The sequence below is a fragment of the Alternaria hordeiaustralica genome (genome assembly GCF_023758085.1).
Source record: "Alternaria hordeiaustralica strain BMP 2776 chromosome Unknown scaffold_7, whole genome shotgun sequence".
Lineage (NCBI taxonomy): Eukaryota > Fungi > Ascomycota > Dothideomycetes > Pleosporales > Pleosporaceae > Alternaria > Alternaria hordeiaustralica.
Window position 1 is genome coordinate 575,012 of NW_026056779.1, and position 25,362 is coordinate 600,373.

A 25,362-nucleotide genomic window follows, 5' to 3' on the forward strand; every position below is an offset into this window, starting at 1 on the left:
GATATGTCGATCGTCCTTCAAGTCTGGACAAGACTTCCGCGTCGCGATGCTTGTAGATGTACATCGTGCTGACGGGGTACGTATGTTAGTCTGCACTGCTTACGTATGGGCAGTGTCAACTCCGTTGACTGGACCTCAACAAACGCCATTATCGTAGGAATACGTAGTTCATGATGCCAGAGAGGTATCCGAGCAAGTCCAGCTTGCAGCTGGCAAGGGTGTTAGATCCCGATCTTGAGCTGGTGTAGCTGTAGCTACCTGCGACCGGGTACTTCACCAAAACCTACTACCAACGCACATCACCACGGTATCGGGCAGTTACGTACCTTTGCATCTTCCTCAGAAGGATCCGGAGCAACACATCGACCCTGTAGATGTTTGCGTAATTACTCCCGTGTCATGTTGTCACCTCGCATTGGCCTCACAGGCATGTAGCCAGATTCACTACATTCCATTCGTAATCAGTCTCCCCAAAAATGCACACGAACGGTGGCTTGTTCACTCCTACACTTCCAACGATCGCAAACGATTTCTGTGTGCGTCCGGACTTCGTCATGCCGTCCTAGAATCGAAAGCTGTATCTCGTACACAAAAGAGCTGGTAGAAGTATGATTGGAAGAACCGACTTACCCGTCTTGGAAGAATATCATAACAGACCTTCTATCACTACACCTCCTCAGCAACCGGCTCTTCATCAAACCCCGCCTCTAGACCCCCATCGACTCACACAGCTCCTCCAGGATCCAGACCTGACCCTCAACACGAGCCGTCCTGCATCTCCAACGTCCGCATTCCCCATCCGTGCACCTCCCGAGCTTTCACACGCGCAGATAAAGGTTGCATCCAACCACAACCCTACTGCTGCGCCTCGGAAAATTTATCACGTCTTTGTCAGATGCTCGTGATAACTGACGTTCGTATGACGCTTGGCTAATATTGAAGGATTGCCCACGAGGATGAAAGAACAGAGCAGGGGCCTTGGTCGCTTAACCAGTTCCACCCGCAACGAATGCTGTCGAGGCCCAGAGCTTCTGCCTACTTACACACCGCACATCACGCAAATCGTCCGTTACCGTCCTTAAAATCACAACCCATAAACATCCTTCATGTGCGACACACGGCAAATTAAGAAAACACCCCGTCGCCATCTGTGCGTCCCTGCCACATGCGAATATACGCCGTGCTCGCGCACGGATGGGGGAATGCAATATAAGAAGAGCCGGCGCAAGCAGGTTTCTTGCTACCTGGCTCAAGAAAATGCTCCGTCGCTACCACGCTTTGAGAAAACGGTTATCGCGTGCGCAGGGCGGGGTTGCTTCATTTAATGCTGATAACACGCGCATGACGTTATGGGGTGAGGTAGATTGCTCTGCTGAAGCGAGGTTTGTTGGACTGGGGAGGTGGTGCGGTAGCGAAGACACGTGGTGGGTGTGGCTGTTGGATGGGGTTGATGTGATAGGGAGTGATTTGTGATTCTGAAGGGACTGAGATTGCGTAATTTGTAGTTGAATACATCACTTGATAAGCAACATCTTGCAGGTGGACTGTGAATGAGTAAGTGATTTTCTTAGCTATGCTGTAGTCGAATGCGGAAGAAGACCGTGGATACGAGTGACACTATCGCTATAGCAGTTATCCAGCCGGAAGGTTTGTTCTGGGAATCATTCCTCCGTCGCGTCTTGTCGCGCGCATCAAACTGCCTCCGGGCTCTCATGCGTTGCAGCGTCCTCCATCTCAAACCTCCTTTGTATTCCCTCCCAACCTTTCTTCACCACTTCCGCCATAACTCGACCCATACTGCCTTCCTTCCCCAGCGTTTCCATCGCCTCTTCCACGCCCACGAGATGACTCTCATACGTGACTTCCAGTTCATCTACCCCCGTATTTTCATGATGTCTTGGCTCGTATCCCTCAGGTTCTTGTTTTATCCTCTCGCGCAAAGAGAGATTCTGGGGGTATGCCGGTGGTGGTTTGTACACCGCGCCCGCTTCCGTCTCAAGCAGGGTCTCGAGGTTTGGAGGAAGCGTCTCGGCGATGTACCAGTAGATTATGTATTGCCGCGTGCCGAGAGGCATGAGTTGCATAGAGACTGGCTCGGCGGTCTGTGGGGAAGCGTGGACGCGTGGGTGGGCTTGTGGTTGTCGATGTACGGTGGGTAGAGGGAGAAGACGGTTACGGTAGCCCGACTGGTCGCGCGATTAGTAGGTATCCTGCTGCAAGCATCTGCTCATGTCGCGTACCTCTTCATATCCTTCTCTTTCTGCGCCCGTGCCGCTCTCCTCACCGGCATCGCGTCTTCCCTTGGGCAAGAAGTAGAACTTTCGTCCTCGGTGAACGCAGCTGCATATCACTACACGACTCGTAGCTAGGTGAAAGATCGCGACGCCACCTCCGACTACGAACTGGTTGCTGTCGTAGTGCGCGGTGTATATCTCAGTCTTGCTTGCAGACATTATCGGTCTTGGTGGTTGGGGCTGAGGAATGTATGTCTTGGATGAAAGGAAGCCACACATGGGGATTGCGGAAGTAGCTTCTGCTCGACGAGCGGCTTTCAGGTTATAGCGCTGTTACCTTGCGCCAACGAGCGGCCTCTTTGGTGTGTGACGGCCATGATGGATGCTGTCATGGCAGGTGCCTAAGATACGTGCGTCGAATTGAAGAAGAGGCATGGTGGGGCTAGTGACGTTTGGCTGTGCATGGAGAGCAGCCCCGCTCTAGCGCTCGTCGCACACATTCCAATATCTCATGGGTTATATACGATAAATTTGACCAGCTCTCCATCAACAGTACAACTGGCCTAATGGCCCAATGGCAAGGCGCTTGACTACGATTCGTTCGATATCAAGAGATTCCAGGTTGTAAGTAGCTCCCAGAGCCCACGTTCGAATACCGTCGCTAACGCCAAGAAAAGCGACCCCTGGTTAGGTCACACAGCAGCTCTCATGAGCATTCTTTTTTTGCCTTTGTATGACACGCATAGGCGCAAGTTCTTTTTATTTGCCTGCCTGTTGCCTGCGTGAAAGGTTGTGGTAGGCAGAGGCTCTTTTTGCTTAGCTCTGCTCGTACCTAGCGCGCATTTGATGGAACACCAAACTCAATCAATGTAGAAGCAGGTACGACGTCATAAAGCTCAAAAGTGGTCCTTCTACTTTTTCCAGCTTTCTCGCAAGCCTAATCCAACAACTCACAACTTGGGTCTACTCTCAGTCCTTTCAAATTGTGTACCATAGCAGCGGCCCGCAAACCAAGCATTCGTACGGAGCATGATTCGTAATTTGATCAGTATACCCGGAGTGAGGGGAAGGCGGATACGTACCATGTCGCACTCCTTGGCGGCGAGACCAGATCAGGAAGCTGGCGATATCCAAGGTTTCTCAACGTCTCGGCGTCTTCTTGGCTGCCGTTGAACGACACTCCGCATACTCGTTATGAACCAAGCGCCGGATGTCATGGCGATATCTCTATGCGAGACTACGAGATGAACTCGAACCGTTGCATCATCATTTGCTTGGCCTTCATCGCGCGATAAGGTTCCGACAGCATCCATGAATGGGTATATAATATATTCGGACTGACCGCGGAGGCTTCTTGTCAGCACTGAAGTCAACTCTTGTACATCATGAAGTGGACGAAAGTGTTGCTGGCGGCTCAATTGGCTGCAGCGACTCCCTTCCAGCCTCGCGACAGCTCTGTGACGCGCAGTGCTAAAGCCAGCTACGATGGCTACCACGTCTATTCAGTCACACCGTCTTCTGCTGACGAGGCTCGTGACCTTGGGAAACGCTTCTCCCAATACCACACTCATCCCATTCGCGACACCCTGTCCATCGCTATTCCACCAGAAGAGGTCGACGCATTCAACGCCCTAGGTCTGAAGGCTCGCCTCGTCAATTCCGACTTGGGCCACTACATACGCGCGACTGATAAGGAAGCTGTATACAAGAGAGGTCTACACAAGGGTGGAGAGTTGCCGGATCTCTCTTGGTTTGACACCTATCATCCGTATGCCGACCATCTCCAATACTGGGACGATCTAGTCAAGGCATTCCCCAAGAACTCGAAAAAGTTTCCAATCGGACAAAGCTACGAGAACCGGACCATCTGGGCATTCCATCTTCATGGAGACGAGAAGAAAGGGTACGGAAAGCAAGAAGAGAAGCCAGTCATTCTTTGGCATGCGACAGTCCATGCTCGAGAGTGGATATCGACCATGGGTAAGAAGTACATCGCGACTTGTGTGAACCATAGCTGATTGTCAAAGTGATTGAGTACCTGGCCTACCAACTAATCGACGGCTACAAGAAGGGCGATGCCAATGTGACCACCTTCCTGGACTATTACGACTTCTACTTAGTTCCCTTCCATAACCCCGATGGCTTCTTGTACACGCAGACTAACGATCGTCTCTGGCGCAAGAACCGTCAACCACGCCCAAACATCAACACTACCTGCCTTGGTACTGACGGTAACCGCAACTGGAAGTACGAATGGGATGCTGAGCCGCCTGAGGGTGGGTCAACACCTGACCCATGCGGTCAAACATACCGTGGAGAAGCACCCGGTGACACACCCGAGAACCAAGCCATGGACGGTCTCTCAGCTCAACTGTCGCAGACAGGCGCTGGCATTCGGTCATTCATCGACTTCCACTCTTACGGGCAGCTCATTCTCACTCCTTATGGCTTCTCGTGCGACCCGCTTCCCGAAACCCTTCCTCGCATGCTCGAGGTTGCTGGAGGTACAGCGAATGCTATCATGGCTGCTAGCACGAAGAATAGCACGTACGAGTTTGGTCCTGGGTGCCAGATCCTTTACTTCTCAACCGGTAACTCGAGAGACCACCACTATGCTGTGCATGGTGCAAACCACTCGTGGACGATGGAGCTGAGTCCTCAAGATCAAGCAGGTGGCGGCTTTGTTCTGCCGCCAGAACTCATCTGGCCGGTTGTGAAAGAGCAATGGGCTGGACAGCAGTGGCTTTTGAACGACGTGTGGGTAGACTAGTAAGTGCTGGAGAGTTGGATGTAGTCTCTATGACAGCATAGCTTCCGAGACTGAGATAATCTAGTCGAGTTATGTAAGACGCGATAATCGCGTTGTTTTGATAGACTCCAACCCAAAAACATCGATATTTCGATGTTTACCACATGTCTTACGAGGACACATGCTTCATTGAATCTCAGCCACGGGCCTGCGACACAAACAAAATGCGATGGGTGTATGCCATTCAAAAACCAAGACATATGAGAGAGCTTTATCGACGTAGTCAGTATACGTTCAGAGCTTCTCGACACTGACCTCGGCCTCACTACTAGCCTCTTCCGTGAAATCTTGGGCTGAACGGTGTGAGTGTTTTGTTCAACCAAACACTTCTGATATCATTCCAAATTAGTCCGCCCATGTGCGTCTAGTTGAACATAGTTCTTTGGAGGACTCACGATGACTGCTTTGCGATCGCTGTCGCCGTTGGACACTGTTTGCCCGATTAATAAATGACGAGGGAAAGAATCCCCATCATAAAAGGCACAATCGGTCCTAGAAACCTCAATTTCCAAGCGCTTTGAGTGAGTAGTGGTAGTTGATGTGGTCAGAGTTGATCCATGTGTTGCTATTGCTATGGCTTCTAGACAGCGGGGCATGGCATCCTGACTGTGAGCATCTGTTGGTTCTGGAACTGCTGCTGCCAATCTATGGGGTAGATATCGTTGTCTGACTTATTATAGACTTTGCCGAAAGTGACATTTTGGTGAAAGAGGCGCAACGAGACGGCAAACTTTCTTACTGAATCGTGCCACTGATACTCGTGAAGATTGATGAGTGCTAAGGGTGGGTAGTGGAGCAGTGGGCTCTGGAAACATTTGTTCAGTTCTATCGCAGTCCATGGGAGCGTGACGACGAACGTATTGGCTGTGTATTGCATTGCATTGACGATGGCTCGGGACCGACCATTGCGGATGCAAAGAGCACGACATGATCGCGAGCGTTGATACCGACGGAACATGATGCTTCCCCATGAAGTAGCGGCTGGCTGCAGAAATGCTTCAGTATCTCTACTGTAAGGTCGTTAGGTAGTGATTCCATGGTAGAACGGTTCTAGAGCTCAGAAGATGGTAGAACGATCGTATGTGTAGAGAGGAAGCGTTTTAGTCTGACTATAAAGAGATTGGGAAGTGGAAGCACAAATCATAAATTGGCCTATGAGCTGTAGAGGCTTGGTACGGTCCGATAGAGCTGAAAAGGTTCCTACTCGGAGACCTGTATATCATATGCGTGGCATCCAAGCCTTGGGCGCGTGGGCCTTGCTCCAAGAGTGCTTCCAAAGAGTGTGCGACAATTGCATCGATCCTCTGTCTTCCCACCCTCGAGCCGATGCAGTCCTCCGATACTCACGGAGTATGACCAGTGGAAACGGCTGATGAGCAGGACTCATATCCACAGCGCTTCACCAACCTACTATGCGCGGAGGATAATAGCATTACCGGCAAAGTCTCTCAACCTCATTCAAGGGAAATCTTGGACACCCTGAAGCCTACATTGACGCTACATCCGCTCGTTTGCGTGTTGTTGTCCTAATGTAGACCTCAGACGTATTCGCCATTTCCTTGTACGAAGTGTCCTCCCCGTCCAGATCAAGGAGTGCTTCTCTCTTGTCTCGTTGTATTGTATGGGTACGCGCGATCGTAGTAAGGGGGGAGGGTCGTAGGGTCGGCACGTTCCGTTTCGGATGCGTGGTGGGAAGTCGCCGTTCGGTGTCGTCAATGTGGGTGCGTGAGCCTAGAGAACGACGCAGCGTCAGTCCTTCGACAGCTTCGAAGCCTGGGTATTAGCTGTCATCAATTGCGTATTGTACCATATAAGATCCTATTGATAGCTTGGAAGTGAACAACCCAGAGTGGCGAATATGTCGAATACGGCGAGGGTTAGATCCTACTTCGTGCGTCCAGCTTCTTCTGATGCACATGGTCTCGCTTCATAGAAGGAGAAATCTGAACAGGTCTGCAGCCTACATTGGGGTAAAACCTTGCAAAGTAGGTGAGCCAACATCAACGTAGGCTCCAGGCTGTTCAGATTTGCTCCCTCCTTGAATAAGGCGGCCCGTGCAAACAAGCTGAACGTCATGTCTTTGGTGGCCAGCAGGATTGTCGGTAAAGCTCTGGGAGTCTACCATTCCTCGGAATCAGACTGGAACGCTTGTACAGTGTCGGGATGCCGATAGACCCCCTCGTAGCGGGGTTCCTTTGAGCAAGACCACTGAGTGATGTAAGGGGCAGTGGAATTTCCAACTGCGGTACGTCCGGCAAGGGGCGGCATTGAACAGCTCAAAGGAAGATTCCACGATAGTTGGGTCCTCTGATACTGGGCGTCTGCGATAGCGCGTGTGAGTCAAACCAGACCCATTGTTCTGGCTCCATAAGCATCAATGCCCAAGGTAGCGGTAAAAGCAATAGAGGGAGTGGCTAGGAGCGGAGAAAGGAAATTGAACACGGTGGTGTGCATGATCTGGGCGGTACCATCGACAAGGCCACAATAGACTCCGCTTGTAGTGGGGCTGGGTACACAGTATGATGGCAATCTCAGTACCCCGCCAAAAGTTTTGCAGTGCGGCAAAAGTGACACCGAGGTGGTTTCAGCGCGAAAGCTGCATGCTGGATTATTTTCCAGGTAAAGTGAATCGGGAATGAAGGTAACAATCGAGCCTTGTGCAAAAGCAAAAGCTGTAGCGCGTAGGTGACGCGGGTCAACTGGTACGAAAAGGGCTGATGGACAGCAATGACGATGCACCAAAAGACTCGCGTGAGGCAACTGCGGCTGTGGCGAGCTCACAGTAGGCGGTCAGGGCGGTTGGAAGGGCTCCATGGCATGTGGGCCAATGAACAGGACCCGTTTTGCCTCTTTCACAGTCGAATTCGTTGCAAGTGAAGGAGTTTTCGTAGCCCAACGGGGGGCTAGCGCCTAAAACTAGCACGGACCCACTCAGCCCTCCAAGTATATTAGCAACACCCAGCCCCTCCATCGCTCACTTTTTCTTCTTCGTCCAACTCATACCTTACACCGCGCGCTGTAAATCTGAGTATCAAACAACTTCCCCTCACCACCACCAAAGCAAACTACACAACACCGCCAACATGGGGTAAGTCATCTCCCCCGCCTTCTGCCCCAAGTCGCTGGAGCCTTTACATCGCCCACTCCAGCAGCCTTGGCCGCCACCTCCACCCTCAGTACAGCTCACTAACAATGTCTGCAGTAAGGAGAAGATGCACATTAACGTGGTCGTTATCGGCCACGTCGACTCCGGAAAGTCCACCACCACCGGCCGTAAGCCCTCCCTCTCCGAACGCCTGCGGGGTCACACAACTTACAATGGGATACAGACTTGATCTACAAGTGCGGTGGTATCGACAAGCGTACTATCGAGAAGTTCGAGAAGGTACGGCATCACTCTCCTTTCACATGGGCATCCGCGACCGTCCAGTGCACCTTTGAGCGCTCCAGCCATTTCCGGCTTATCGCGATGAGGGGCATTTTTGGGTGGTGGGGTTGTGCGAACTTTTACGCGCTAGCGCTAGTCCGCATGCGGCTTTCGCGAACCCCAACACCATGACGCACATCCAATTTCCCCAATTCGGCTTCAGTTTGCTAACAAGCCTCACAGGAAGCCGCCGAACTCGGTAAGGGTTCCTTCAAGTACGCATGGGTCCTCGACAAATTGAAGGCCGAGCGTGAGCGTGGTATCACCATCGATATCGCTCTCTGGAAGTTCGAGACTCCCAAGGTAAGCTCCGACTGCACCAAGTTTTTACGAGACATGAACTGACCCCCTACTCGTACTACGTCACTGTAATCGACGCCCCCGGTCACCGTGATTTCATCAAGAACATGATCACTGGTACTTCCCAGGCCGACTGCGCTATTCTCATCATTGCCGCCGGTACTGGTGAGTTCGAGGCTGGTATCTCCAAGGATGGCCAGACTCGTGAGCACGCCCTTCTCGCCTACACCCTCGGTGTCAAGCAGCTCATCGTTGCCATCAACAAGATGGACACCACCAAGTGGTCCGAGGAGCGTTACCAGGAGATCATCAAGGAGACCTCCAACTTCATCAAGAAGGTCGGCTACAACCCCAAGCACGTTCCCTTCGTCCCCATCTCCGGCTTCAACGGTGACAACATGATTGAGGCTTCCTCCAACTGCCCCTGGTACAAGGGTTGGGAGAAGGAGACCAAGGCCAAGGCCACTGGTAAGACCCTCCTCGAGGCCATTGACGCCATCGACCCTCCCAGCCGTCCCACCGACAAGCCCCTCCGCCTTCCCCTCCAGGATGTCTACAAGATTGGTGGTATTGGCACGGTGCCCGTCGGTCGTGTCGAGACCGGTATCATCAAGGCCGGTATGGTCGTCACCTTCGCCCCCGCTGGTGTCACCACTGAGGTCAAGTCCGTCGAGATGCACCACGAGCAGCTTGTCGAGGGTGTCCCCGGTGACAACGTCGGCTTCAACGTCAAGAACGTCTCCGTCAAGGAGATCCGTCGTGGCAACGTTGCCGGTGACTCCAAGAACGACCCCCCCAAGGGTGCCGAGTCCTTCAACGCCCAGGTCATCGTCCTCAACCACCCTGGTCAGGTCGGTGCCGGTTACGCACCAGTCCTCGACTGCCACACCGCCCACATTGCTTGCAAGTTCTCTGAGCTCCTCGAGAAGATTGACCGCCGTACCGGAAAGTCTGTTGAGAACTCTCCCAAGTTCATCAAGTCCGGTGACGCCGCCATCGTCAAGATGGTTCCCTCCAAGCCCATGTGCGTTGAGGCTTTCACTGACTACCCTCCCCTCGGTCGTTTCGCTGTCCGTGACATGCGTCAGACCGTCGCCGTCGGTGTCATCAAGTCCGTCGCCAAGGCCGACAAGGCTGGCAAGGTCACCAAGGCCGCCCAGAAGGCTTCCAAGAAATAAGCGCTCTCTTCTTGGGTTGCTTGTTTCTCTTCTTTCGTCTCTAGATACCTGGTTCTGGGGATGTGGTTGCTTCGGAAAAGCTGTGATGACTTTTGAAACGTGTCATGCATAACGGTCTGGGGTCCTGGCGTCGTCCTTCCATAGTTTCCATAATGATCTGAATGAAAACATGGGTGGGATATGAACAATAACACTTCTTCTGCCTTTGTGAGTGACTTGTTGGTGTTTTGACTTGCCCCTCCTTCGGCCATTGCTTCTTGCCTCGCCTGACTTGGTCGACCCAATGTCATTGTCCTTGAGGTTTCTACCCCGGGTGGTTACGAGTCGTGTCGGCTTCTACAAATTTATCATGAAGCTAGACGCATACATCAACTTGGGGACTGTGTAGTTATCAGAACACAATACCATGTATGCGACACGCATCGTAGGCACCTCTAGTGATCCAAGGACCAAGGCCGGTCTCGTCGTGGACCTGAGCTCAGAAGGGGTTTCGGTTCACCGTTAAGACCACCTGATTCAGAGAAAACGCCGAGCACCCTGGAGCCTAAGTTGACGTCGGATCATCTACTTTGCATGTTTTCATATCAATGTAGGCTGCAAGCCTGTTCAGAATTGTGTCCTTGTGGGATGACATGGCCGCGTTGGTGCTTGAGCCAACACCGTGGCTGGTTGATGGCTTCAAGGAACGACCCACTGTTTTGGATTTAGCGCTGGCCATCACTCCAGGGCTTCCGAGGTTACTAACCACATCCAATTCGCCGTCGCTTTACGTCCTCACGTTACAGACTCTCTACAAGAGCAATGTCAGCAGACCTCTTTGCAGAATTTGGAGCAGATCCGCCTCCCGGTCAACAGCAATCGCAGCCTATACCCAGCGCCAGAACAAGTGCACCTGCTGCATCAGACTTCAGCTTCTTCAGCGGCCTAGGTCACACCCCGGGTCTGGCAACACCGTCGCAGCAACTCCCTTCAACGAGCAACATTCAGAATTTGGGTTCGACTTACGAACAAACATCTACTGTCGAAGACAATGACGACTGGGGCGATTTTGAGGGCGGTTCATCTCTCGAGCCCGCTCCTGCCGCCAAACGAGATCCGTTCGCATTTGCATCACCTCCGGCCGCCCAACCGCAATCAAATGCATGGAACATCACCTCAGAAACCCACGATCCCTTTGCATTCGCATCGCAACCATCTTCGCAGCCGCTAGAGCAGACATGGAATCGAGCGCCGGTTGTGAAGGCCAAGAAATCAGCCGACCCGAGCGTTTTGTTCGACGCGGAGGATGATCTTGATGATGATGATGACTTTGGCGATTTTGAAGGCGAGCAGGAGAGTAAGACGCAGTCTACGGCACCCATGGCATCGTCTTCGGCGATTGTGGACCTACTAGGCGACATGAGCATAGCACAGGCTCAACCACCCAGCACGAGTAGCAGAGATATTGCTAACGCAGGTCGGGGTTCAAAGCTTCAAGCGACGACAAACAAGAAACCCAGCACAGGCTTTGGTGCTGTGGCCAAACCAAAGCAACCCATGCCGCCGCCCGCAGTGGCCCAAGAAGATGATGGATGGGATGAGTTTGACGACTGGGAGGCGTCCATTCCTACTAAGGCATCCAGCAAACCCGAAGCTGTGAAGTCGACTAGCAAAGCCGAATCGAACATTACCCCAGCTCCGATACTTTCCCCTACGACAACAGATCCGCAGGCCGGCGAGCTACCTCCTACAAACGTGCCCCCGCCTGGCGTATTACTGTCACTTTTTCCGTCTCTGTTCGCCGAAGCACAGGAGAGGTTACTCAAGCCTATGGCAGCCCAACCTTTGCCCATGAGAAACAAGCTGCTAGCTGAGCCCGCGACAATTGCCTACCTTCAGGGCTATCTTATTCTCGGGAATGTCGCGGCGCATATCATCGCAGGCAGGAAACTGCGCTGGAAGCGAGACCAGCATCTGTCTCAAGGCATGCGAATCGGCCCAGCGTCATCACGAGCAACTTCGGGGATGAAGTTGACGGGCATCGACAAGGGCGAAAACATGAAAGAAGAGCGAGAGGTTTCCGATGTGGTTAGAAGCTGGAAAGAGCAAGTTGGGCGACTGCGGCATGTCGTGTCTGGCGCAAATCAAATCAAGGCGGGCACTCTAGATCGTGGACCAGACCTGCAAGAGACGATGCCAGTTAGGACACTCAAGCAGTCCGAGGGCGGTATTCCTGCACGACAGCCCTGCATGCTGTGTGGACTGAAACGAGAGGAAAGAGTGACTGCAGCGGACATGGCCACGGACGATAGCTTTGGCGAGTGGTGGATTGAGCAGGTCAACATGCATCGAGGTGTGTCTATGAAATGGCCGCGATGAAGACGATTGCTGACTATAGACTAGGTTGTAGGAACTTCTGGAACCAGCATAAAGACACACTTCGACACCATTGATAACCTGAAGTCCCCGGATATCGAGGGTGAATGCATGGGTACAGCACACGGCATGCACAGGATAAGTGTTCAGCCAATGGTGTCCTCCGGGGTATGCGGAGCTAATCACGGTGGCCGCAACCTGCACGACTTTCTGCATGATGAGCAGAGAATTCAGAGGCCTCCATTGAACAAGTGACATCTGTTACTTTCCACATTCACTGTGCATATTGTTGCTAGGCGCCCGTAGTGTATATAGTGTTGTTCAGGGCATGCTATGACGACATGAACGTCGGCTGGATTGGCGGAACGTTTGCTCTTTGCGCAAAGTAATGGAAGAGGCGGCAGAGCAGCACATGTCAGAAGGAAGGCTAGCGGAGGCTTGTCGGACGGATGATGACAGGTCCGGCTGGGGAAGCTTGTGGGACAAGTGGGATGCGCCGCAAGAAGCATTGTACATAGCAAGCATGGTAGACACTAGGTTTCAGCTGGGCAAAACAGATCTGGAGTCTTGTGCAACCTTGACGTCTAGCGTGCGGTGAGGCAGGCGTGGAGTATGATGATGGTGTCCCGCCCCGGTCTATGGTAGATCAGATCTCTGGTAGCGTCGAGGGCGGGTGCATCGTCTGTGCACTTCGCGGGGCCAGCGTAGGCGCAATGCAAATAACGCCGTTGCCGTCTCAAGTCGCATCCATAGTGCGGGCGACGTAACTACATGCCATTCACTGTACACGCCCACTGATCACCCTTGACTCTAGTCCGCTCCACGCGTCGCATTTCTTACTGAACAGCCGGTTCCGTCGCAGGTGATATCCGACCCAAGCCCCATCAGCCCTGCATTCCCCGCCAGAGCCTTTGCACCACCGCCCGCCCGCGCATCTTGCACCCGTACCCCAGAAGCGATACCGCCGCCGCCCCCAACGCGACACCGGGTCAGTACACATTGACTTGTGTGCCTGTAGACCAAGACTGGCCCTCCCGTCGTCATTCGCTGCGCGTAGTCTTACCGAGCCGAGACTTGTGCCCAGGCCTGGGAACAGGCGCTCGTACGCCTCAGGGAATGAGCAGGCCAAATGATCATGGTACGTCAAGTGACCCTCTGCCCCGAGTCGTGATGCCCGCGACTGCCTCCACGGCGTCTGCCTCTGCCACCGGCGAGAGATGGCCCGCTTTGTAAGCTTCACCGCTCAATGCACCCGTGGACTGCGAGAGGAACGGCACCGAGCTGCTGCAGTAGATAATAGACACCCGCCTTGCCTGCCACCTGGACCAGCTACTGCTCTTCTGCATGGATCTGCTTGCTGACGCCCTCACCCCGCCAGGCTCTCTACCAGAAGAAGCACCCTTCGACTCGTTCGCACAGTCGCAGCACCTCTCCGAATATGCCCCGCTGGTCAAGACGAAAAGCACATCCAGCCTGCTGAGCTGGCGGACAGGGCCGCCGCCACCCATCGACACGGCCAAGCGCCTGAGCATCGATGCAGGGCAGCTGGACCGCATGGCCAGGTGAGTGCAACGTGCGAGAGGCTGGGCAGGCAGGAGCTTCCTCCGCTTCGTGGCTAACGGCTGACACATGCTCCAGGTCGCCCATTGTGTCTGAGCATGAACACGGCCTAGGCTCTTCAGGCCTGCGTCGCATTCGCCAACAGCCAGGCCCACGACAGCTGCAGACGACCCAGCGAGCCGCTTCGTTGAACATCGCTACTCCGCCCGTGTCGAGGCACCCCTCAGAGTCCACGCCCACAGCGCCCGCGTCACCGACCTTCGCCTTTGGCGAGGACCTCACTCGTTTCCCCTCCGAGTCCCTACACTCGTTCTCGTTCGCGACCCAATCCGAAGAGTTTATACACAACCGCCAGAATGTTTTGAAGCGCTCCATTGAGTTCATGCGAGACAGGCTCGGCTGGGCTGCGACCAATCCCGGCATAGCCAACGCTCAAGCCAAACTCAGCGGCGATCAAGAAGTGCAGAGCATGATGGAGCTCCTGACCCGGGCAAACCTCATAGGTCAGGACGGCACAGGAGCCCATGGGCTGGGTGCTTTGGGCCCAGTGACAGGACCCGCCGACATGTCTGGCGAGAACCCATTCGAGAAGGGATTCACAGTCGATCGATCAGCCAGCCCAGAGAGCATGCTCGAAGCATCGAGACCCCCAGTACACAGGGCGACTACGGTCGATGTAGCCGACAACAGCAGCACGTCAGACTCTCGAGAGGGACGAAGCTCATCAAGTACCGACTTGACCTCCGACGCGTCGAGCACACGCGTAGCGGCCGCCTCTCCACCTCCACCCTCCTCGCAGCCTGCACGACCCCAACGAGCCGCACTGAAACGTACCCTCACCGACGTCGCGCCTCTTACGATACAAAGTCAGCTTCACGATGCCTTGGCACAGCCATACCGAGTTGGAGATCAGGAGAAGATCGGGGACCTCGTTTCTCCCGCGAGCATACCGACTCTGCCACCGAGTTTCAGCAATGCACCAGGGCCTCACTCTGCAGGATCAGCGCCGCATGGACACGGGAGCCGACACGCTCCAGCAGCACAGGCCATCTTTACTACCGAGACAGACACACCGTGGACTATCACATCCGCAAACGATTTGGCATGCTTGGTATTTGGAGTAACAAGGGCGGAGGTCCGTAAGCTGGGCATCCTCGAGGTCGTGCGTGAGGACCGCAGGAAATGGCTCGAGAGCAAGCTGAAGGATCCTGAAAGTGGCTCGAAGAACGCGCCGTCTGGAGTATCGGCTGCCAACAACAATCTCAAGGTCGGCAGCGGTGTCACAGCGCGGTTACTGAGCAAGGCTCCATCACGAGTGACAGCTGCGAGGAAAGCACAAACCGACGACGGCAGTGGATCTTCATACTATAACGCAAAGAAGACCGGCAAGCTCAACCATGAACACAAGGGCTCAAGGGGCGTCCTACTTTGTGGAGACGTTATTCCGATACAGAAACGCGACGGCTCGACTGGGTCGGCCAGCTTGTGGGTCAAAGAGAAACGGGGCAGTCTCATATGGGTGCTTGAAGAGATCGCCGAAGACGTTGTGTACATCACGGTCGACGAAACAGGCTGCGTATCCAAGGGCTGGGGCGCAACGGAAGCTGTCTTCGGGAGCGATCGGTTACGGAGGGGCATGGATCTCAAGCGTCTCATACCAGGTATACCACGACTCCGAGGAACAAACACTGGAGTACTAGACTACGACTCCATTGACGAGTTCCGCAGCTACACAGCTCGCACGTCGAACAGCATCAATATACCCGTGACGGTGGAAGCCTTGCCTGGCGAACCTACCTTCCGCATATCTAGCTTCCCTCACATCGCCGGCATCATTGTCCTATCGTCCGACGATCTCAAAATTACGAGTTCCAATTCCGTGTTCTCCGCGGCTCTGTTTGGGCAGCCGCGACCTGAAGGTATCCACGTCAGCAAGCTCATACCCGCGTTCGACAGAATTCTGCACGTCATGACAGACGAGGACAAGATAGAGCTGGTTGACGGGATCGTTATTCCCGAACACAGCTTTCGTCGCGCACGAGCCCTGCTCGCAATGCGGGAAGGTAGTGCAGATGCCGCAGCCATCTTCCTGCGACCAAGTGGTCTGCCAGCCTTACATCGCGACGGATCGGAAATAATGGTTGACGTGCAAATGCGAGTTGTGAAGAGCGAAAAGTCACCCCGATTTGATGAGAATGTCATTGAAGAGGAAGATGGGTCATCGAAACCAAACAAGGGTCCAGAGCTGGTCTACGCTTTGTGGATAACATACTCCAGGCAACTGCACGCTGCGAACCACGGTATCGGTCCAGTGACTCCCCTTATGTCACGGCCACCCTCACCCCGCCAACCAGAGCCAGGCCAGTCCAGTTTCTCCGTGCCACAAGAACCCGAATCACATCAATCGCAAGGAACACCGCCTACAGTTTCACTCCTCACACAGCAGATTCAAGAAGCCATGAGGCCTAATACTCCGCAACAATCTCAGAAAGGAGCCATGGCACCGCCGCCAGCACCTGCACAGGATGAGCCATCCCAGAAGAAGACTATCAACGATTTTGTAGTGTTGGAGGATATGGGCCAAGGCGCCTATGGGCAAGTCAAGCTATGTCGATACAAGAAGAACAGCAACAAGAAGGTTGTGATCAAGTATGTTACGAAGCGGCGCATCTTGGTCGACACATGGACACGAGACCGAAGGCTTGGAACTGTGCCGCTCGAGATTCACGTCCTGGACTATCTCCGCCGCGACGGCTTTAAGCACCCTAACATTGTGGAAATGGCCGATTTCTTCGAGGATGACATCAACTACTACATCGAGATGATACCACACGGTCTACCGGGCATGGACCTCTTCGACTATATTGAGCTACGAGTCAACATGGAAGAGAAAGAGTGCCGTAAGATTTTTGTTCAGGTCGCAGAAGCGGTACATCATCTGCACACTAAAGCGAAGGTCGTGCATCGGGACATCAAGGATGAGAACGTCGTCCTCGACGGTGAAGGCAACATCAAGCTCATCGACTTTGGAAGCGCAGCGTACATCAAAAGCGGACCCTTTGACGTCTTTGTAGGCACGATTGGTATGTTTCCCGTCGCTCTTGAATCCTTATGATCATACTAACGCTCGTCAGACTACGCTGCCCCAGAAGTCTTAGCTGGAAAAGCCTACCGCGGTAAAGAACAAGACGTCTGGGCCCTTGGCATCCTCCTTTACACCATCATATACAAAGAAAACCCCTTCTACTCCATCGATGAGATCATGGATCATGATCTCCGCGTACCGTGGGTCATGTCGGAAGAGAGCATCGATCTTGTGCGACTGATGCTAGATCGAAATGTGGAGAAAAGGATTACCATCAGCATGGTGCTCGAGCACCCTTGGTGCAAGGGCGCTGGTGCTGGCAGTGGTGTGGTTGGAGAAGCCGCTTGAGGGCCAAAACACATGGGAACGAATATATGGAACGACTTTACGATCTTTTGCATGCGGCTGGACTAGGACTGGTTATGGGATGGATAAGGTCAGGCGCACTGCTATAGAGCGCTTCTCCTTCTACTTCGAGTTACACACATTGTTCGAAAAATTGCGCCATAGCATTACGGCATTGTTTGGTAGGGCGAGAGATGGAAAAAATGAATACCCAAGATTTTTGTTTTCGCATATTATTGTTTGACAGGGGTTGTTCTGTCTGGGAACACGGTGACGCGATAGCTCCTGGGCGCCGATTTGCGGGAGGCTGGTTCCTTCCCCGTGATGACGTCTGGTACCCGCGACGGGCGACTCCTCACCACGACCTCGAACGGATCTCATTCATGACACTGAATGCACGCGCAAACAGAAGTCCCATGGCCCATCATACTGGTCACAAATAGTGCATACCGCCTGTCTGGATGCTTCCTGATGCGCACCGCCATTCCATGCCAGCGCCACGCTCAGTATAGCGTGGCAAGCAAACAGTACAACCCTCCATGTACTCAGCCTCAGGCGAGGCTGAGGTACCTATCCTCTGCCTCCCTGTCCCGACAACGACAGGCCTCGAGCCAATAGCAAGGCAACGCCACAGTCCTGCCACACGTTAGGCGTCCAACTCAAGCCACGAACACCCTGTATCTCAGAATAGATCGAGTGGTTGTCCTCGCGCGTCATCGCGGAACGTGTCTCGTTATTTGTACTCGCGGTCCAGTCTCCACGTACTATTGATGGTACTGCGACAGATTCTAGGCGTCTATACGTTGGTTCGACACACCCGAACGATAGTGTAGCGCAGCAACACGATGTTATCCCCGCCGCCCAAGAGTAAGGCCGCTAGTATATGGTCCTTTGATTCGGGGTACGGCTCAGGCACCTTGGAAGATGACGAGGGGTTCCAGGTACGATCTCATTCACGGAATGTTGTGTGCCGCGCAACTTCTAATGCCGAGCAGATTGACCAGCCTGGAAGCTCCACGATTTATGGAACGTTATCTACGTCCTTCAACCAGCCCAATCAGGCAAATCTTGGCGGACCTGTGAGCCTTGAACTGGGAGATGAAATTCGCGCGAGAGTAATCACCAACTCGACTGAGCCTCTTGCTACGGGAGTCGACGTGTTCACGGCGAAAGTTCGCACTAGTAACGATTCGTTGGTGCCGACGCAGAGTGATGGTATCGACTGCCTCCGATGTCAGCTTTGGAACATCATCAACCCCGACGGGAACATTAGATGCGACGACTGCACGAGTGAAGGTTTCAAGACTCTTGAAGCTGTCATAGGTGCTGCTGAACTACCAAAGACGACGACTGCGGCACCTCGACATGCCATTTTAAAGGTGACTCCGTCGGAAGACTTCTCCCAACCGAAGAGTACCGGGCGATGTACTGCGTGCGAGATCTCGACACTCATTCACCCAGGACAGCCCGTCAACTGTACTTCGTGCACCCCAAACACGGGCTTGTTATCTCCACCTCCATTAGACCAGCCATCAAAAGTCAAACGTTCTTGCGCCCGACGGCCACCCACCAAGCTCGAGTCGCATGCGACGCGATGTCTACAAGGATGGCTGAGAGAACACCGAAACAATCCGTATCCGGACACCGAGACCAAGCGTTCACTAGCCGAAACATGTGGTATCACTGAGAAGCAGGTCAACACCTGGTTTACTAATGCGCGGGCGCGAAAAAGGGTCGTTGATGCGAAATCATCTAACCCGGCATCGGAAGATGAAGGGGCTCGGAATACTCGATTTTCTAGCGTAATATCCACGGCGCTGTCGCACCGAGACGCCTCATCACGCTTCGAGACACCGTTTGATAGTCGGTATTCTGTCGCCTCTCATTGCGCAGGTAATGACCCTAGCCATACGAATACAACCTCATCTAGACGAGGCAAGAAGAAGGATTATGGCCAGTCTGTCAACGTACCTACTTCGGTCTCCAAAGCGCAATCGCTTCTGGTCAAACCGCAACTTCCATCTGCCGATGATGTCGATAGCGAAACACAGACGTGGCAGTGCACCTTTTGCTACCAACATATCGCGCGCAAATCCTGGCGCCGACATGAGGAAACCCAACACCGACCGAAACGAAAGTGGACATGTTTGCTCACCGGCCCTAGCCTCACCATATCGTCTAGGTCAGATGCGTCTACGTCTTGTGTGTTCTGCATGGCAACGAACCCCAGCGACAAGCACTTCGCCGAATGCCACCGCATAACTGAGTGCATGGTCAAGAACGAAAGCGAAAGAACGTTCCTGCGCCCCGATCACCTGCGACAGCACGTCAAGAACTTCCACAAAGCGAAGTTAGACGAAACCATCCGCGATCTTTGGAGACGAGAAGGCCCAGATCGCCATGCCGTGGAGAACTGGGTTTGTGGTTTCTGCGCAAACGTGCTGAAGACTTGGGACGATCGTGAGACGCACATAGCATGCCACTTCAAAGATGGGTTAACAATGGCGGACTGGAAAGGGTATACAAGACTGGATGCTGAGGCGAGTAAGAAGAGGCCGACTTCGAGCGAAGGACGCCCGAATGTGCTCTCGAAGTTGGCACGGACGCTTACTTTCCGATCATCGCGTGAGCAGCACCACTTTGAGTCGCAAAGTCAGGCAGCCGATGCTTTCGATACTGCACTGGCATTCACCCACGCGCCTGAGTTAGGTGCACCTCTGCTGCCGGAACTTGTCTTCGACGACTTCATGGCGGGCGTTGGTGACGGCGATCTCAATTACAGCGATACGATTCTTGCTGGCGCGTATGAAAACGACTTTGCTTCTGCTGCACGGCACGATTCCGCATTTCCAGACGAAGAAAATCCGGGGTTTGACTTTAGCGATTTGGCGGACGGATTCGTCAACCAGGAGTTTGGGAATGGGGATGCATTTGGGTTGTGGTATCAATAGGCGGTACCCCGGCTTGCGATGCTTAGAGCGCGAGAACAGGGTTGAAGCTCGGGTGTCTGTTCTACCTACCCGGAGCGCAATAGAGACAGTAAATATCTTACAAACACGGCGACATTTATCTGCAAGCGAGATGCGCATATGGGAGAATTAAGCCTGTGAAGCGTGGAGCCACTGCAGCCACCTTTCCATATCCAACCATGACGTAGCGTCGAGCTTTTTCGGCCTAGCCAGATTCAGCAAAGTTCAATCTAGCTGGAGCCGTATCAATCATCCGCACCACCCACGACATCCTCCATCATTAGAGTCAAGAATGCATCATCGCGTCGCGTTCCGCCGAAACACAACTATTGCGACGTGACTGTCCGCGTTTGAGTCACGAAAGATTGTCGTAATCACCTCTGCACAGATCTCCAGTCCTGTACCGGATGCTGTGCTACACTCGTCGACTTCTCTCCAATCGGCAAATCGACGTTGCAAGCTACTCGGGAGATGTATACGATTTTACCAACGGCTACTTTCGTGTTGCCTGCTAAGCGACGATGATATCGATGAGTCAGTCCCTAAAGAACATGGTTCAGGGTCTATTAGCGCCCTGACCCCTTGCGCAATGTTGGCACGGCCTGTGGTTCGTTCCCATACTTGAACCGATGAGTCTTCCTAGCATACGAAATGAGGGAATAGCGTGACTAGAAGTAGGCGCAGAAAACGTAAGAGGGTACTTATAACAGCAGTGTCTCATTCTAGTCACAGCCTCCATGGCTTCTACAACACCAACACCGATGACGACCTCAGTTGTCGTGCCAAAGCGCTATTCCACGCAGCTCCAATCACCACTCTATCGTCTACCTCGCGAACTCCGGGATCAAATCTATGAGTACTACCTGTCCGAGGAAGATGGATATCACTACGATAGTGCGGTCAAGAAGTTCCTTTATCAGAATCCTTCGACAACGCCCAAACCACTGGTGGTACGACTCGGTCTCCGAATAGCGTGTCGCATCGCCAGTGAGGAGATGAGGAGCGTTGCTCTTCCTCAGCTCAACTTCCATGGAGCGCAGTCAATGGAAGACGAAACCGGATACCAAGGACTCCATTCGCGGGCGGGCCGCTTCGAGTGCTGTAGGTACCACATCAACTAATCTCCCATTTTGAGCACTTACATTGCCTTAGTATTGACTTACGTCGAGCGCCAGAGATGTCGCATGCTCGTGCGTGTCGCGCCACTTTTGAAACATGGAGACTTTCTGGAGTTATGCACTCGCTATCCAACTGTCAAGACGTGGTTCAACGAACCTTTGCAGAGATCGATCGCGAACCAAAGGGATGAATTGGGCGGCCAAGACATCCTTGATCAGAACTTTAGCGACGCCCTCCATCGTGCGTTGATTCTTGCAAAGACTCAATCCGCCTCAGAATTCGTGGACTTGGCCCGTATCACGTTCGGCGCAGGTGCTTGCCCTGTTCCTTACACCGCACTGGGTCTGGAACGCCACAATCTTTTCGTTGAGAGTGCTCTGCCCGAGATACTCCGTTGGCAGCCCGAACCGTGGTGCATTCCGGGGGATCACGAGCTATCTAGAATTGAGGCTCTAATTTGTCAACCCAGAGACTCGGATGTTGAGCTGCACATAACCAAGGATGGAGCTCGATACTTTCAGGACATTACAGCTCACCTATCGGCCAGGCGTCAGCGGTGGTACTTTTCAGCTGCGGCTGTAGCAGTCGACTTCTGTAAGCCTATCTGAACCTTTATGCAACCACCATATGCTAACAAAGGCAGTACGACGTTCGTCGAAACGACAACGAGAGAACATGCGCACAATTGTTCTCAATGAAGATTTCAGAGCTGTATCCCGTCCAGAGTCTCATGGTCGCAGTTTCATCCCCTACTGTCTCGAATGTCCCAAGCTTCGCATCGTCAGGCGAATAGGTATCATGAACAACCTACTACCAGCTTGTTCCTACCAACTAGCAAATCCTTATGACGGATTCATCTTGCCCAGCGATTTGCTTACTGTGTTGGTTTCTTGGATCGAAGAAGCCACTTCACTAGCTTCTCACGGGATGCCAGCACATTCCTTCCAGCTGGTCATCGACGGACATAGCGAGGAATCAATGGTGGGCTGGAATCTGTTAAAATACGCAGCAGCTACTCAAGAGGCTCTGCTTAGGCAGTGTCGAGCAAATGGCAAACAGCCGAGAGCAAGACCTGCACCAATAGATTACGACTGTGCTTTCACTGGACCATGGAGCCTTCCTGCAGGGTTTGCACAGATGATTCGAGACATCGCCGATGGAAAGTCTACAGTCCAATATGACGGGGATGTTGGTGAGCTCTGGGACCCAGAAGAATTCTATTTGGGGCGGGAAGCTTGGACTGAATTAGAATGGGAAGTAGAATGGGAAGGGCAAATGACACGATTCATCCCAACGAAGGGGTGGCCGTCAATATCCAGGAAGTACTGCCATGAGTCCCAAGACTGAGTAAACTTGCATACGCTGCAGTCAGGCTCCACATCATTAGTTTCTGAGGTGCCTTACGTAGCTCGGAAAAGAGTAAACTCAAAATTACATGTCCGCACTCTAAACTATCAGTGTTGGATTTCCTTTGTAACGCGGTGCCGCACGCGAATGCAATTTGTTCGGTAGGGTGATTGGAATTCTTTGCCCCCAATGCAATCTTCTTCCGAGCGTTCAATCAACGAGCGCGCGAAGCCTAGAGCTCTGCACCTCCTTATCGCGAGGCATGGCCGGTTGGCGCCAGGCTGATGGCATGCGATAGATGACTGCGTGCTCCGCCCACGCAACGCACCGTTGCGACCGACTGGTCTTGACCCGCGATGCTGAAGGGCGCAGGGTATGGTTGACTCCCCGAGCACAAATGTGTGGACTGCGTTTCGTCTTCGTCGACGTTCAAGGGCGAGTTCGGGCGGCGGCGGCCATACTGGGACATTGGTCATCCGACAGGCGCTTGATGTGTTGTCGTTGCGCAATATTCCCAGAGAGATCGAGTCATAGCGTACCGTCCAAATCAGTAGGTTCTCTAGTCATCTAAGACGAACCATACATCACTCATGGAGCCACGTGATACCCTGACTCCGATCAAATCAACAGCGTGCTTCCAAGGCTGCGACTCATCCTAATCAAGACTGTGTGAGTCAAGATGTGAGAATAGTCAACCCGAGAGTCATTATCTCACAGTTGTAAGTATATAGATAGCAGCATCCGCACTTACTTGCATTTCATGGGCATGTCGAACAACACGCCGACTACACGCTTCGCACACTGGAACAAATGGCCATTCATGAACGTAAGATCGAATCAACTACAATCGCCATTCTTCCAATTATCACGCGAGATTCGAGACAAGATCTACGATTACTACATCGTCGCCGAGAATGGCTACTTCTACAACCCGGAAACCCGGAAAATGATGGACCACCACCCTTCGTCCGTGTCGCCAAAACCACAAGTTATCAACACCAACTTGATAAAGACTTGCAAGATCGCGGCCGCTGAGATGAAAGGTTTGGCTCTCGAACGTAATGAGGTCATCTTTCATGCTATGTGCTCCGTGAACGATGGAGATGGGTGTCTGGATCTCAACTCACGGGCTGGACGCTTCAAAAGCCGTACGTATATCCCAGGCGTCACGATTTTCCTATCAAGTGTAGGATTTGAGACTGACTTTGCAACCACAGTTCTCAAGTGTCGCCAGATCCAAAGAATCCGTATGCTTGTCTGTACCGCTTCATTACTGACGACGGATGACTACACGAGACTCGCTCAAGAATACCCAGACTTTGCGTTTTGGTTTGATGGCCCCTTGCGCAGGGCTATCAGAGGACGCACAGATGGATTGAACATGGACAGTACGAACGACTGTATCGACTCTTTGTTCAGCAGTGGAGACTTTGATAGAGCTCTTCAACTTGCACTTGAACTCGCCAAGGCTCGAAATCCTCTTACATTCGCAAGACTTGCTGTGAAGACCTTCGGAGACGAGTACCCCGAGCGTCTTCGTGTCTCATATGAGCCTAGACGTGGTAATCTCTTCTCTGAGGGATCTTTGTGCACGCTCTTTGAATGGAAGCCTGAGCCGTGGCGTATACCGAGCCATGAGGAACTTACTTCAATCGAAGCGCTATTGTCGATGAAAGCTGTACGAGGCATGGAAACATTCTATTCCGCACACAATACCAAATGGTACTTCTCCGCTACATCAGTAGCTATCCAATACTGTAAGTTTCATATCGGATGCAGTCGAATGTCTCTGACACCGCACAGTGGAAACGCTGAACCCCAAGGTGCGCATGGTATTGCGCAACATCGTAATAAGAGAAGACTTCAAAAGCGTTTCCAATCCAGAACTCCACGCTCGAGGTCTTATTCCATTCTGCCGCGAGAACGCAAACCTTCGGATTACTCAACACGTCAGTCTTTTCGAATCAATGCTTCCGTCATCTTCGGGTGGGCAAGATAACCGGCGAAGCTTTTACTACGACCGTGATTCTGTCTGGGGCCCAGAATGTCTGGAAGCCATGATAAACTTGATCCAAGTAGCGTTTTCACTCCAGACACTTGGTATGCCGAACGAAAGCTTCTCACTGGTCTTCGACAATAGTGTGACAGAAGGCGACTGGGTGTGGAACACAATTGTCATGCGCACAGCAGCCTTACAAGAAGTTTTTACCAGATGGCTTCGCGCACGCAGTATTATCCTCAGAACCAACGAGGGGAGAGAGCCCGGGGGTTATGGAAGGCTGTGGGACGTCCCATCGACCTTTGCCGCCAACGTTCGGAGTATCGCAGAAGGGAACGCAATCATGCAGCTGACTTCGCGTATGAGCTCAGTTGAGATCAAGGCCACTGATCTAGACCTGAACAGCCGCATGCACTACACGTTCGGGGACTGGGACGATGAGTGGAACGCGGGGGTGGGGTATCTAGAATGGAATACGGATTTCTGGAGACGTTTACACCCAAGATACAGCATCGAACCGGCGGGCTTCAAGAGAGTAGTAACAACGGTTAGGAGACCTGTGGGTGGGCCCTGAGTTCCGCGACATCGACGGAATCGGTTGGACAAGAAGTATTGTTTCTGGTAACAGATCGGTG

The 25,362-nt window shown here is 53.0% G+C and overlaps 7 protein-coding genes across 7 annotated transcripts; 6 read left to right on the forward strand and 1 right to left on the reverse strand.

Moving 5' to 3' along the window:
• Positions 1-1,691: 1,691 nt before the first annotated feature.
• Positions 1,692-2,453, reverse strand: J4E84_004627 (uncharacterized protein; the record flags this gene model as incomplete). The annotated part of the gene is made up of 2 exons (XM_049387230.1): positions 1,692-2,186; positions 2,241-2,453. 2 exons carry the CDS (start codon positions 2,451-2,453, stop codon positions 1,692-1,694), a joined length of 708 nt encoding a protein of 235 aa, XP_049245003.1.
• Positions 2,454-3,619: 1,166 nt separating this feature from the next.
• On the forward strand, positions 3,620-5,004 carry J4E84_004628 (uncharacterized protein; the record flags this gene model as incomplete). The annotated part of the gene is made up of 2 exons (XM_049387231.1): positions 3,620-4,214; positions 4,262-5,004. The coding sequence occupies 2 exons, from the start codon at positions 3,620-3,622 to the stop codon at positions 5,002-5,004; spliced, it is 1,338 nt and encodes a 445-aa protein (XP_049245004.1).
• A 3,122-nt stretch (positions 5,005-8,126) lies between these two features.
• On the forward strand, positions 8,127-9,948 carry TEF1 (translation elongation factor EF-1 alpha; the record flags this gene model as incomplete). The annotated part of the gene is made up of 5 exons (XM_049387232.1): positions 8,127-8,131; positions 8,246-8,316; positions 8,373-8,428; positions 8,654-8,773; positions 8,899-9,948. 5 exons carry the CDS (start codon positions 8,127-8,129, stop codon positions 9,946-9,948), a joined length of 1,302 nt encoding a protein of 433 aa, XP_049245005.1.
• Positions 9,949-10,749: 801 nt separating this feature from the next.
• Positions 10,750-12,306, forward strand: J4E84_004630 (uncharacterized protein; the record flags this gene model as incomplete). The annotated part of the gene is made up of 1 exon (XM_049387233.1): positions 10,750-12,306. One exon carries the CDS (start codon positions 10,750-10,752, stop codon positions 12,304-12,306), a length of 1,557 nt encoding a protein of 518 aa, XP_049245006.1.
• A 1,341-nt stretch (positions 12,307-13,647) lies between these two features.
• J4E84_004631 (uncharacterized protein) lies at positions 13,648-17,296 on the forward strand (the record flags this gene model as incomplete). The annotated part of the gene is made up of 3 exons (XM_049387234.1): positions 13,648-13,865; positions 13,942-16,946; positions 16,998-17,296. 3 exons carry the CDS (start codon positions 13,648-13,650, stop codon positions 17,294-17,296), a joined length of 3,522 nt encoding a protein of 1,173 aa, XP_049245007.1.
• Positions 17,297-19,563: 2,267 nt separating this feature from the next.
• Positions 19,564-20,244, forward strand: J4E84_004632 (uncharacterized protein; the record flags this gene model as incomplete). The annotated part of the gene is made up of 1 exon (XM_049387235.1): positions 19,564-20,244. One exon carries the CDS (start codon positions 19,564-19,566, stop codon positions 20,242-20,244), a length of 681 nt encoding a protein of 226 aa, XP_049245008.1.
• A 3,294-nt stretch (positions 20,245-23,538) lies between these two features.
• Positions 23,539-25,279, forward strand: J4E84_004633 (uncharacterized protein; the record flags this gene model as incomplete). The annotated part of the gene is made up of 5 exons (XM_049387236.1): positions 23,539-23,554; positions 23,610-23,876; positions 23,946-24,485; positions 24,532-25,181; positions 25,238-25,279. The coding sequence occupies 5 exons, from the start codon at positions 23,539-23,541 to the stop codon at positions 25,277-25,279; spliced, it is 1,515 nt and encodes a 504-aa protein (XP_049245009.1).
• Positions 25,280-25,362: the final 83 nt, after the last annotated feature.